The following is a 12,984-nucleotide window of genomic DNA, read 5'->3' as shown; positions in this document are numbered from 1 at the left end:
GGACCGAGGTGGATATTACAAAAAAAAAATTGAGGATACTCGTACTCCTGTAGAAGATTTTGACAGGTCGAACGATGAAAAATGAGTTTCTGATGCATTAAAAACAACATGATTACTTTTACCGTAGTCAGAGATATGAGCCAAATAAAACATTAGGTGTGTCTTATCCCGTGTTTGTTAAAATGACTGCTGAGCTGGATGCCGCAAGAAATGAAGGGAAGGGTAAAGGGTGGAGTCTTCAGCATATGAGTGGACAGGGTTGGATGTACAGCTTGGAAGGTCACTGATGAATTGAAGGAAGAGAGTTGGCGATGCAACAGAACCCTGAGGAATACCACTACTGATAGCTCAAGAAGAATGGTGGTGGTCTATACAGCAGCTATAGAACTAACAGAGACAAAGCTAGAGATGAAGGCACATATAGAAGGAAAGACACTGTAAGAGGGCAGTTTGGAAATTAAAGATTTATGCCAGACTCGATCGAGCACCTCTGAAATGTCAAGCACAAAGGCAAAGCTTTCGCCAAATTCCAAATGGAGGATGACTAGGAGCCTGAAGGTGAGAAGGTTACCAGTGGTGTGTCCCTGGAGGAACTCATACTGGCAGTAGAAAAGAAGGTTCTGATAGGAAAGGTGCTTTATTTATTTAAGATTAAAAGCTTTTGAATTACAGGATGTTGAAGCAGTTGGGTGATAGTTAGAGGGCTGGGAATCGTCACCCTTTTTTGGGACAAGCTAGATAAGAGCAAACTTCCAGCAACAAGGAAAGTACAAGTCGACAGACAAAGATGAATGAGTTTACATACATAGACAGAGTGCAGGCACAGAAACACAGTTCTCGAGGACAACTGGATGGACTGCATCAAGCCCATATGCCTTGTTAGTACTGAGGCAAGTCATGGCAGAAAGTAGTGTATATTGACTGAAGAATTTTTATTGTCAGTAATAAGGATGTCAGATGTGATGAAGGAACAGTGCCGGAATTGTCGATGATGGAATTGGAGGAGGAAGCCTCAGCAAAGAGTTCTACTTTTTCAATAGAAGAGACAGCTGCAGAGCTTTCAGAACAGAAAAGAGTAGGGAAGGAAGATGAAGTAAAGTTATAAGAGATTTTTTGGCATGGTGCGAGAAGGAGCAGAAAGACTTTGAGTCAGGGAGTTTGGACCATATAGTACGGATGAAATTACTCTCAGAAGAGAGGAGAACAGACTGAGCATGGTTCCAGGCAGAAATATAAAAGAGATGAGATTCAGGGGTGGGATGGCTTCGGTACATATGATAGGCCTTCCTCTTGTTGTGGACAGCATTAGAACAAGCTTGTTTAAACTAAGATTTTTTTTGCATTAATAACAGGATAAGAGAAGGGGATGTATGCTTCCATGCCCTCTGTGTAGTGGTTCACGAATATGTTTACTTGTTCCCTGTAGGAAGGGATGAGTTGGAGGTGGTGGTGCTGTGCATCTTGGAAGTTGAAGTTTGTGATTTAGTGATGCTGCCAAGTATTTTGTAGACCCGAGAGGGGTCTGTGGAATGACCAAGTGTTGTTAAAAGGCTTTTCGATTTTCCATTTTCATTGTATATTTTTTTTTTACAGAATATGAATGGAGGAAGGAAAAAAAAAATAATCCATACAACAGATTACAGGTGTCCTCCCTTCATTAAAAAAAACTATAACAGTTAGACTTAAACTCTTTGCTGTAGGTTGATATTTTAGAGGAAACTATTCTGGGGAAACGTGTTCCAAATTGAAACAGTTCAGGGAATGAAAAAATCCTGATAGGCAGAAGTTCTGCAATACGGCAGTGTGACAGTCCAGTCACGAGCGCTATAAGATACCCGTGTGGTATGGGGGAATGCGTGGAGAGGTGGCACAATGGATGCATTTTTGTCTGAGCATTTGCCATAAAAGTATCTGTAAAATAATGCAAAGGAGGCTGCATTCCATCTTACTTGTAGGGGAGGTAGATCGTTTGTAACTGCTGGGTTGTTAATAATTCATAAAGCTTTGTTTTGAATTTTGTCCAGTTGTTTTAGTGCAATTTCTCCATATCCATTCCATTGAGGTGAGCAATATTCCAGTTGAGAGTGCACGCGACTCTTGAAAATTATAGTTAACTGCTCTTTAGTGAAGGAACTACTGATTCTGTACAATAAGCGATGTTTCATTGAAGTGGTTTTAGCAAGTGAGCTAATAAGAGAGGTCCAGCGGAGGGTATTGTTTAATGGACCAACGAGAATTTCAATACTTGTAGAGACAGGAATATTGGTAGCACTGAAGATGATACAGAAATCAGGCAATATCTCTGTTAGTAAATCGTATATGTCTGGTTTTCCTAGCATGAAATGAGAGAGTGTTATTTTGTTCCTTTTCACTGATCATAGATAAGTCTTGATTTTTGGAGATTGCTGTACTGAGTTGGGAGTTAGAGATATCAACCTTTGTGAATGAGTATGTAAACGTGAAAGAGGTGTTAAGTTTTGAGTAATCTGCATAAATGTGAATGTGATTATGAGTGATATGAACTAGGATTAGGGTTGGACCCAGGACTGATCTCTGTGGCACACCATCATTAACCGAGTTGTAACTGGAATACACATCATCTTCTTTTACTCTAATTTTTCCGTTGCTGAGATATGAGGAAATCAATGGAACAAAAGATGATGGGTCATAGCAAGGGACTTTAGACTGTAGTGAACAATGCCCCACTCAGTCAAAGGTTTTAGGATTATCAAGGGCTGCTACACGGTTTCTTCATGTTGGTCAAATGACTGATGGCTGGTATGGGTTAAGAGAATGAGTATATCAACAGTGGACCTTTCGTGGTGAAAACCATTCTGTTTGTCACTAGTTATGTTGGTGGATTCAAGATGTATGACAATGTGCTTATTAATAAGAATTTTATGGGATAGCTAACCGTCCATAATCTGAGGGATCAGAGGAACTTCCTTTCTTCGAAATTGGGTGGATATTGGCTTCTCTTCAAAAGTTAGGGAATTATAAAGTACGTATGCATAGTCTGAATAATTTAACTAGACGAGGAGCTAATTCTGGGGAACACTATTTCAAAATGATTGGAGGAATTCCATCTGGACGTGGAGCTTTGTTGGTCGGTAATTTGCCTAGGATGGATTTTACGTGTCTAGTCTGTAACTGCAGTGGAGCAGTCTGGGAGAGTCAAGTTCTTGTACTGGGACGTTTTGACAGAATTCTTATAAGGTAGAATGTCTGGCAAATGTACTGGCAAGGATGTTTATTTTTCAGCGGGGGTCATTGATAGTTTTTCCTAATGAATAGTTTTGTTGAGGAATGGGTGATGATTAGTTAAAGTTATTGCTGAAATAACTGAGAGTTGACCAGAAAATTCTATGGTCATTAGGATTATTTTATAGTCTGGATGATTGGTTGCGAAGAAGTTCGTTTTGGCGAGATTTGTTCCTGGTTTTGCTTGGTTTCTAGCAATTATAAATACACTGAGGGATTCGGGTGTTTTGTATTTTAGGGTAGAGTTATGTACTAAGGGCTTTTGGGCTATTGCTCTGGCACAATTGCTGTCAAATCATTTACACGAATCCGATCTTTTTGTAAATTGTTAACTGAGTGTAACCAGTTCCATATCAGCTTTTATTAAATTATTAATGTGGGACAGGGTAGAATTGATGTCACTGGAAAAGAAAGACTGCCGTGGAATATCAGCAAGATAATTTCTTAATCCATCCCAGTCTGCCCTATCAAAGTGCCACCTGGTCAGTGACGGTTCAGAACCGGGAGGTTTGGGGTAAATGACTAATGCGGTTTTGATGAGAGTGTAGTAGGAGGATCTAAGTGGTAACAGTACTTCTGTTCTATATTGATCTGGATTATTTGTCAGGAATAGGTCCAAGAGATGGGCGTTATGGTCAGGATTACTGTATTTTGTATTCTGGTTTGCTGTTTTACCAATTGCGTGAGATTAAACGATTCCGCAAACAACTCGCATTTTAGACCAGTATTGTCAGTCCTGGCAGAATGCAATAACCTTTTACATTATGGACGTTAAAATCACCCAGAACTGTAATTTCAATGATAAGGGTGAGGTTAAGGTCAGCCAACTGTGTGGATATGGAGTCAAATACGCTGCATTCTGAAGAAGCATTGGGGGAGTAATAAACTAAGCAGATATATTTGATTATATTTAGGTAAATTAGTTTGCATACTGAATAATCAAAGTTACTAGACATGAAGGTCAAGGCAGTGTCAACTGCATATTCAGATTTGATATAATAACAGGTACCAGCATCGTTACGGAAATTTGTGAGGGGATGGTAACAAGGAAAACTAGATGGGGTTATGTCATCAGAGGGAGAGATTTGGGTTTCTGTAAGGAATAGGGCTAGAGGAGATACAGATTGGAGGAAAAATTGAATAGAATTCAGATTGGTACTAAGATCACGGACGTTAGAAAAATATAGGGCCGATCCTGCGCTTCTTTGACGAGCACGATCAGTGGTTGCACCAACCGCTGTTAGCACAGTCCCTTGGTTGCGAGCAGGAGAGCCCTGTGCCGCCAGACCTATCCTGCCGGTGTGGCAATCCAAGGTACCACCGAATTTTCTTCCATGGGCTTTATTAAAGCGGTGATGGAACGGAAGATGTGATGTCTATTGTTCATGTAGTGTGGTGTAGACAGTAGGAGGCAGAGGTTAATGAAAGTTTGATGGCCTCTCTTTGATAATGGAAACAGTGAAAATGTTCTGCAAAGGAGATGTTCAGGTACATGTCCTGAAGACTGGAGAAACAGGAGCTCCAGCTCTCCCTGTCACCGGCTTGCCATCCTCCTCGGAAGTACCGCCCTGTTCGACTGGTGCTATAAAAGTGTAAAGAAGAAAAGAAGAAGAAAAGATGATGTGCTATAAATCAACTCCTTCACCACTTTCATACACCGAGAAAGAATGAGACACTCGACTTTCCTTCTCTCCCTTCCATCTTCCCGTCTCCCATCCTTCCCACTTTCTGGCTCACTGCACCCTCACTTTCTCCCTTTCCACAGTCTCCCTTCCTAGTCTCCATCCCTACAGTATCCGTTCCTCTCTCCCTTTTTCCCTCTTCTGTTCCTTCCACACACTAGCCCACTGCCTCCTCCTTTCCAGCTTTCTCATCTCTTCTCTCCATTCTTCCATCCAACTCCCATTTAGCAGGGAGGACACATCATCAGTTCTAGCATTCTTCACAAAATACCTATGTTATGTTGGTTGATTTCAGCAATAATAAATAACTATGAATTGAAGGTTTTCTCAAGGTATTAACTGATGTATAATTCAGTACCTCTAATAATATTCTTTAATGGTACATAGTAAAAAAAAAAAAAATGCGCACGCAGGTATCTCAGACATGGACACAGTGTCCAGTGAGTCACGGTCATAGGGAAGGGGTTAATGACTGATTACGATAAAAAAGTCATTCTGAAATGGAAAAGTATAAGCCAGTATGTGCTTAATGAATTCACACGATAATGTGCAAGACAGACGACTGGCAGACTATACAATAAAAACGATTCGTATAATATAAATGCAGACTTTCACGTTTCATATGTGTGTGTGTGTGTGTGTGTGTGTGTGTGTGTGTGTGTGTGTGTCAGAGAGGGTAGTTGGTGATGTGTTTGTACAATACAGGATAAAACCTAGTTTTTATACGTGTAGGTATGTTAGGGAGTTTAATTTCGAAATTACACACAACAGAGGACACAACCAAAAGGCCCTTTGTCTTGTACTTACAGTCATGAAGCACTTTTTTATAGCAGACTACATAGTATGCTAATAAATATGAAAATTTACACACAGTTAGGTGGAGTAGACTGTAGCACCAGTCGAACAGGGCAGTACTCCCGAGGTTGATGGCAAGCTGGTGATAGGGAGAGCTGGGGCTCCCGTTTCACCAGCTCTCAGGACTTGATCCTGACCATCTCCCTTTGCTGGACATTTTCAGTGCATTCATTTACACAGAGAGTAGGCCAACATGTTCTCATAATACCTCTACCTTCAACTGTCTACACCACACTACATGCACATAACATATCACACCTTCTATTCACGTCTTCAGTAATGGCCGCTGCAATCTTACTATCAAATGAGGTGGTATCTCGGATTGCCACCACCGGCAGGGTAGGGCTGGCGGCACAGGGTCCTCCCGGTCGCCATCAAGTGACTGTGCTGGCATCGACTGTTGTTATTTCCGGGAATGTTCGTCGGCGAAGAAGTGACAGTGCAGCCTTATTCTTTACCAACATCCACGGCCTTACCACAAATTTAAACTCAGTTCATTTTTTCCTTCAGTCCATATCCCCTTTGGCCCTTTTCCTCACAGAACCACAAATCTCACCCTCTACCGATATATCTCCATTTTGTTTTCCCGGTTACCATCTCCTTACAAACTTCCGTAACAAGGGCGGCACCTGTTGTTATATCATATCCCAATATGCAGTTGACACTATTTTAAACTTCACTTCACCCAGTTTTGATTACTCATTATATAAATTAAATTGTCAAAACATTACCAAATATATTTGTGTAGTTTATCGTTCACCCAATGCGTCTTCGGAACCCAGTGTATTTGATTCCATATCCATTCAGTTGAGTAACCTTGACCTTGCCCTTGGGACCGAAATTACCATTTTGGGTGATTTTAACCCGTCACGTCCCGAGGTTTTCCGCACCTCTGACATCCCCCAGTCCCGAGGTATTTTCGAAAAAAAATTTTTTGGCTAAAACCTTCGCTTTTGGTGAGAAACTTCGAAAATTCATAGAGAAATCCCTCACCTGAGGTTTAAAATACCCATTCCAGGTAGGAGTTCCTCCTTACCTGACTGGGTTTTCTAACATGCTGGCACCAAAGAAAACGAGTTCTATGGGAGGGTAACTATTTTATCCACTCATAAACGGTATTTATTTATTTACTTGGTACGAATGTATATGTAGTATGAGAGTATATTGGTTTTCAAGCAGTAATAAAGGCATTATAAGCATTGTTTAACTCACTAACTAATCACCATACCTGACCTTTTTTTGCCACATTACCTGATCATTATTTCTGGCTGTTTCTTCTTCTAATGCTATGTAAACATTGTCCTCCACATTGTCATCGATTGGGGAATCACTCTGGCCCTGAATATTTTTACTATCCAGGTCATTGGTAACAGGTCCATTGCCGAGACAATGGCATGAGGGGGGGAGGGGGGAGGTTATGCGGTGTAAGGCATTGTCCCTGCTTGGCATCTTGTAGAGGAATAGAGGAAGGTGTCCTGTGTATACATACGAAAAATCACACGCAAAAATTGAAAATTGTGCAAATTAGGGACCTTGCAATTGCACGACGTAATGGTACGTCGCCGTGACTGGCAAATGCAAATCGTTGCAACGTACCCATACGTCAACGGGACGGGGCGGGATAACATACACAATGTTGAATGGTTATTGCATTCTACCCGGACTGATGACGCTGGTCTAGAGTGCGAGCTGTTCGCGGAATCGTTTAATCTCACCCAGTTGGTAAAGCAACCAACCAGAATACCTGTTAATCCTGCCCATAATGCCCATCTCTTGGATTTATTCTTGACAAATAATCCAGATCAATACAGGATAGAGGTACTGTCACCACTTGGATCCTCTGACCACAATCTCACCAAAGCCTCATTAGTTAACCCTCCCACACCTCCCCGTTCTGAACCTGTCAGGGTGACCCGATGGCACTTTGACAGGGCAGACTGGGATGGATTTAGAAATTATCTTGCTGATGTTCCATGGCAGTCTTTCTTCTCTAGTGATCCCAATTCTACCCAGTCCCACATTTCCGACTTAATACTAGCTGGTATGGATTTATTCATACCAAGTCAACAGTTCACTAAAAGATCGAACTCTCCAAAATGGTTTGATGGCAACTGTGCCAGAGCAACAGCCCAAAAGTCATTAGCATATAACTCTGACTTAAAATCAAAAATATCTGAATCACTCTCCCAATTTAAAATTGCTAGAAATTATGCAAAAGCTGTATTAAATCTATCTAAATCAAACTTTCTTCAAAAGCAAGCATCAAAACTACTTAACAACCCTAATGACAATAGAATATTCTGGTCAACTCTTAATTCTTTCAATAATAACTTTAACAAGTCATCTTCCATTCCCCCACTAAAATCTTCAGATGGCGACATTACAAATGACCCACGTGGGAAAGCAGATATCTTTGCCAGTACCTCTGCCAGAAACTCTACCATAGACAATACCAGCCAGAATGTCCCAGTACTGGAACTTGATTCTCCCGAAATTGCCCCACTTAAAATACAGACAAGATACGTTAAATCCATCCTAGACAATTTACCTTCCAATGAAGCTCCAGGTCCAGATGGAATTCCGCCAATTGTTTTGAAAAAGTGTTCCCCTGAACTTGCCTCTGTCCTAGCTAAATTATTCAGACTATGCATACGTACTTCTTTATTCCCAAATTCATGGAAAGAAGCCAATATCCACCCAGTTCCAAAGAAAGGAAGTTCGTCTGACCCCTCCAATTACAGACCAATAGCTGTCACATCTTCTCCTGGTAAGGTATTTGAATCTTTAATTAATAAGCACATTGTTAAGCATCTTGAATCCAACAACTTAATTAGTGATAGACAATATGGTTTTCGCCATGAAAGATCCACCATTGACATACTCAGTCTCTTAACTCATACCATCCATCAATCAACTGATCTACATGGAGAAACTCATGCAGTAGCTCTTGATATCTCTAAAGCTTTCGACAGAGTATGGCACCGTTCCCTGCTGTCCAAACTCCCTTGCTATGGACTAACATCTTTTGTTCCTTTGATTTCTTCATATCTTAGTGACAGGAAAATAAGAGTAAAAGTAGATGATATATATTCCAATTTCCACTCACTTAACGCCGGCGCGTCGCAGGGATCAGTTCTGGCGCCAACCCTATTTCTGGTTCATATTAATAATATCTTATCTGTCACCCACAATCCCATTCACTCATATGCAGATGACTCAACACTACATAGTTCATTCACACTCAGACATCCATTTACAAAGTCTAATATCTCCACCTCTCAACTCAGTAAAAGCCATCTCCATAAATCAAGATCCATCTACAATCAGTGAATGGGGACAAAACAACCTTGTCTCTTTTAATGCTAGTAAAACTAAATATATACAGTTTACTAATAGACAGATGTTGCCATATTCGTACAGTACCTTCAGTGCTACTAATATTCCCTTCTCCAAAAGTATTGAAATTCTTGGTGTCTCACTTAACAGTGCCCTCAGCTGGACCTCTCATGTCAGATCACTTGCTAAAGCCGCCTCAAAGAAACTTGGATTATTGTTCAGAATCCGTAACTTCTTCGCCGTTGAGCAGTTAGCTATAATTTATAAGAGTCATGTGCCCTCTTAGCTTGGATATTGCTCACCCTTGTGGAATGGTTGTGGAGAGGTTGCATTAAGACAACTAGACAAAATTCAGAACAAAGCTGTTAGAATCATTAACAACCCTGCCATTACATATAAACTTCTTCCCCTGCAAGTAAGAAGGAATGTTGCCTCCCTTGCATTATTTTAGATATTTTTTTGGCAAATGCTCAGACGAAGTTGCGTCCATGGTGCCACCTCTCCATGACTTCCCTCGTGCTACACGGGCATCTGGTAGCGCTCATGACTGGAATATCACTCAGCCATACTGCAGAACTTCTGCCTATCAGAATTCTTTCATTCCCCGAACTGCATCTCTCTGGAACTCGCTTCCCCAGAGTTGTTTCCCTCCAAATTTCAACCCACAACTGTTCAAGTCTAACTGTTACAGATATTTTATGAACAGAGGACACCAGTAATCTGGTGTATGGATTATTTTTTTTTTACTAATTTGTTTTTCCTTCCTCAGTTCTGTTATTTATATAAAAAAAAAATATTTTAGATTTATTCCTTTTTCTTCACTGCCTGCCCGTGGAGTGCCGCCTTGCAGTGGTGGGCAGGCTTGAGTACAGCTTCAGCCAAGTAGGGTCGTACTACATAGGGGCAACCATACCAGAAGAGACTACTGGTGGCAATCAGACTGAAAACACTCTCTCTATCTGAGTCATAAGTCAGCCAGGATGGGTGTTTTGGCTGTTTTCCTCCCCCACTTCTCTTGAAACCCTCTAGAGTCAAAGACAGCTGGAAATGGTGGTGGACCTCTGAGGGTAGGGACAGTCAGGACGCAGAAAAAGTTGACAAGGTCACCTCAACCACCACCTCTCCTGAGACCCTCTTAAGCCGGAACTCCAGCCAGAAAAAGTGGTGATGAGCTATTGAGAGTAGGGACAAGGAAAGTGGAGCAGAGATTGGCCAGACCACCTCATCCCCCACCTCTCTTGAGGCCCTTTAAGCAACAGCCACAACTGGAAAATGTGGTGTCGGCCATTTAGATGTGGAAGTGAGCCTGCTTGTGGAATGCTACCTTACATTGGCGAGCAGGCCTGAGTACTGCACCGACTAAGTGGGGCCATACTAGATGGGTCCATTAGCAGCAATCAGACCAAAAGCACTCCTGCCAGCCACTGGTAGGAGAGGTGGTTAGATAGTCCAACTCGGTGCTGCTCCTAAGCCCAGATAAAGGGGGAGGGTTGGCGTCAGGAAAGGTATCCGGCCTTAAAACTGGCTAAAAACAAATCAGCACGGACAATGACCCCATATGGAAGTGGGTAAAGATGGAAGATAACGAACAAGTGGTTGAAACAGATGCATTTGGTTCAGCACACTTGCTCCTGCAGCATTTTTTTATTTTCATACCACATGATGGACACTTCAGTGCACTGGGTGCTCACAATCTATTGCACCTCAGATAATAATTCCTTGAGTTATGCCGCGTAGCCAGGATCTTTAAAATGCCTCATGCAGCTCATAACTCGACCAGACATGAACCAGGAGCAGATTGATGGTTCCCTGAGAGTTGCCAGTGACTCCATCGCTCTTGAAAGGAATGAACATATGCACTGTGTCCATAAGCATAATTCCCCCCTCCTCAAGCTTTCTTAAAATGTCAAGTTGGTGCATATCTCTCAAGATAAGATGCCGGTGTCGTATCCAGCACTCCATCTGTCATTATTAATCCTTAGTAATCTTTTGTGTTTTATCCAAGGGTCTACAAGAACCAGTGATTTTATTTTTCGTATGAAAAGTCGCCTTTCTCAAATTGCGCATTTTCCCGTCTCAAATGGCCATATAGATAACACTGAACACAAAAATAATGTTGCTTACCACGCACTTGCTTTTCAAGGGCATAAAACTTAATTTCTTTACTTCAGAGTTAACTAAAGCTGTCGAGGCATTCAATGTGCCCAACAATTTTGTATAACTACAATAATTGCATAATTAAATCATAGTAATAACCTTAGCACAAAAAATAACTTCACTGAGCATTTGCAAGTAGTATTGATTCATCTGATATATGTAAAATTAATTTCCTCTGTTATGTCATGCTTCCAGTATTTTCAAAACTTAGTTGTCTTTTCTTTCAAACAATACCACAAAAAATACAAACAACCGCTTTCAAAAGCCATCACTGAGTTCTTTAAATATATTTAGATCATTTGTATATCATGCAATTTTCTTGTTTATGTTATCACTTCTAGTGGATGAAATTTACAGTGAGGATTGGTGGGAACTTGTACTACGTCTTCCTGTGGTGAAAACTGAAGGAGAACTGAGACAAATGAGTGCCAATAGGCTCCAGGCAATCTCTCCTAACGTACCAAACACCATTAGATCCACGAACGAATGCTCATCCTTTAAACACTGCCGTGTACCACACAGCAATCACCCGAATATCAAGTGACGTGGTACTCTGTGCCAATCCCGATGCTTTGGGTTACCATGTTAGTGCTTCATCCTCTCAGTACCTTTGTGTCCATGTCAGTTATCACTGCCTTGTTCTCTGACTCCATATTCGTCTTCCCACTCAACATATCGATATATAGATGCTAGTGCCTCCTCCTTTCACTCAGTTTCGTATATTAATATACAACTGCCTCATCATCTCACTCCATCTTCATTCATATTAAGATGCTATTGCCACTTCTTCTCATTCAGTTTTCATCCATGGTAATATGAAACACTCTGTCCTCTCTCTCCATCTTTATTCTTATTTGGTCATAAATACCTCATCCTCTTACTTCATTTTCATCCAGATTAGGGTGTCAGTGCCTCATCCTCTCGCTCCATTTCCAACCATAATATTAGGATGCCAGTGCCTCTTCCTCTCACATCATATAAAAGTGCCTCATCCTCTCACTCTACCTTCATTCATAATCAGCTACCAGTGCCCCTTCTGTCACTCTGTATCTCGATCTAGATATTGGTGTTTCATCCTATCACTCCATCTCTCAAAAACCTTTCCCAGTCTGATTTTACCTGACCCTGTGTGCAACGAGATTACTCTTCCTCCACCTCCATAGCTTTCAGTGCACTATATTCCCACTCCAGTGTTGTGTGAAGTTATTGGTTCCACATACTTTCTCCATCTTTAAAGGGCAGCTTTCATGTATTATTCAACTGATGTTTTTAAATTAAGACAGGAACCAACCCAGCTCATTTCGTTTGTAATTTTCCCTTTACCCTCATTCAACATCCTGCAGATATCAGTTTCATATTTTCTCTTCATCTCCCTTTCTGAGCATCAGTACCTAATACTCTCGCTCACTTTCTCATAGGGCAACTCTCACGTGGTATTCAATGGTTCCTTCTACTATCAAGAACGGAATGAACCCAACCTAATCCGTCTCGACCTAGCCACGAACGAAACCACATCGCTAACAGTTCCAGGATTAGCGACGGAAGGGCAGGTGTTTTTGTACCAGGACAGCCGGGACTACCTGGACCTGAATATTGATGGCAATGGTCTGTGGGCCATATACAGTCCTGCGCCAGACAGCGCAACGGTCATCATGAAGATACATCCCTACACACTCCAGGTGAGACTCTGTTG

General features: G+C 41.4%; 1 protein-coding gene across 1 annotated transcript in view; it reads left to right on the top strand.

Annotated features, from left to right (window-relative positions):
- LOC145391149 (uncharacterized) overlaps window positions 1–12,984 on the top strand; it is an 82,910-nt gene that overhangs the window by 58,376 nt on the left and 11,550 nt on the right. Inside the window, exon 11 of the mRNA XM_080265828.1 lies at window positions 12,710–12,970. Within this exon, the coding sequence (XP_080121954.1) occupies window positions 12,710–12,970 (261 nt within the window). The remainder of the gene's footprint in view (window positions 1–12,709; window positions 12,971–12,984) is intronic.

This window comes from Coenobita brevimanus, chromosome 17 (assembly GCF_032717465.1).
Source record: "Coenobita brevimanus isolate Jiangsu-jjx chromosome 17, ASM3271746v2, whole genome shotgun sequence".
Classification (NCBI taxonomy): Eukaryota; Metazoa; Arthropoda; class Malacostraca; order Decapoda; family Coenobitidae; genus Coenobita; species Coenobita brevimanus.
Note: the sequence above shows the minus strand (reverse complement) of the source record. Positions and strands in the feature narration are given on the sequence as shown.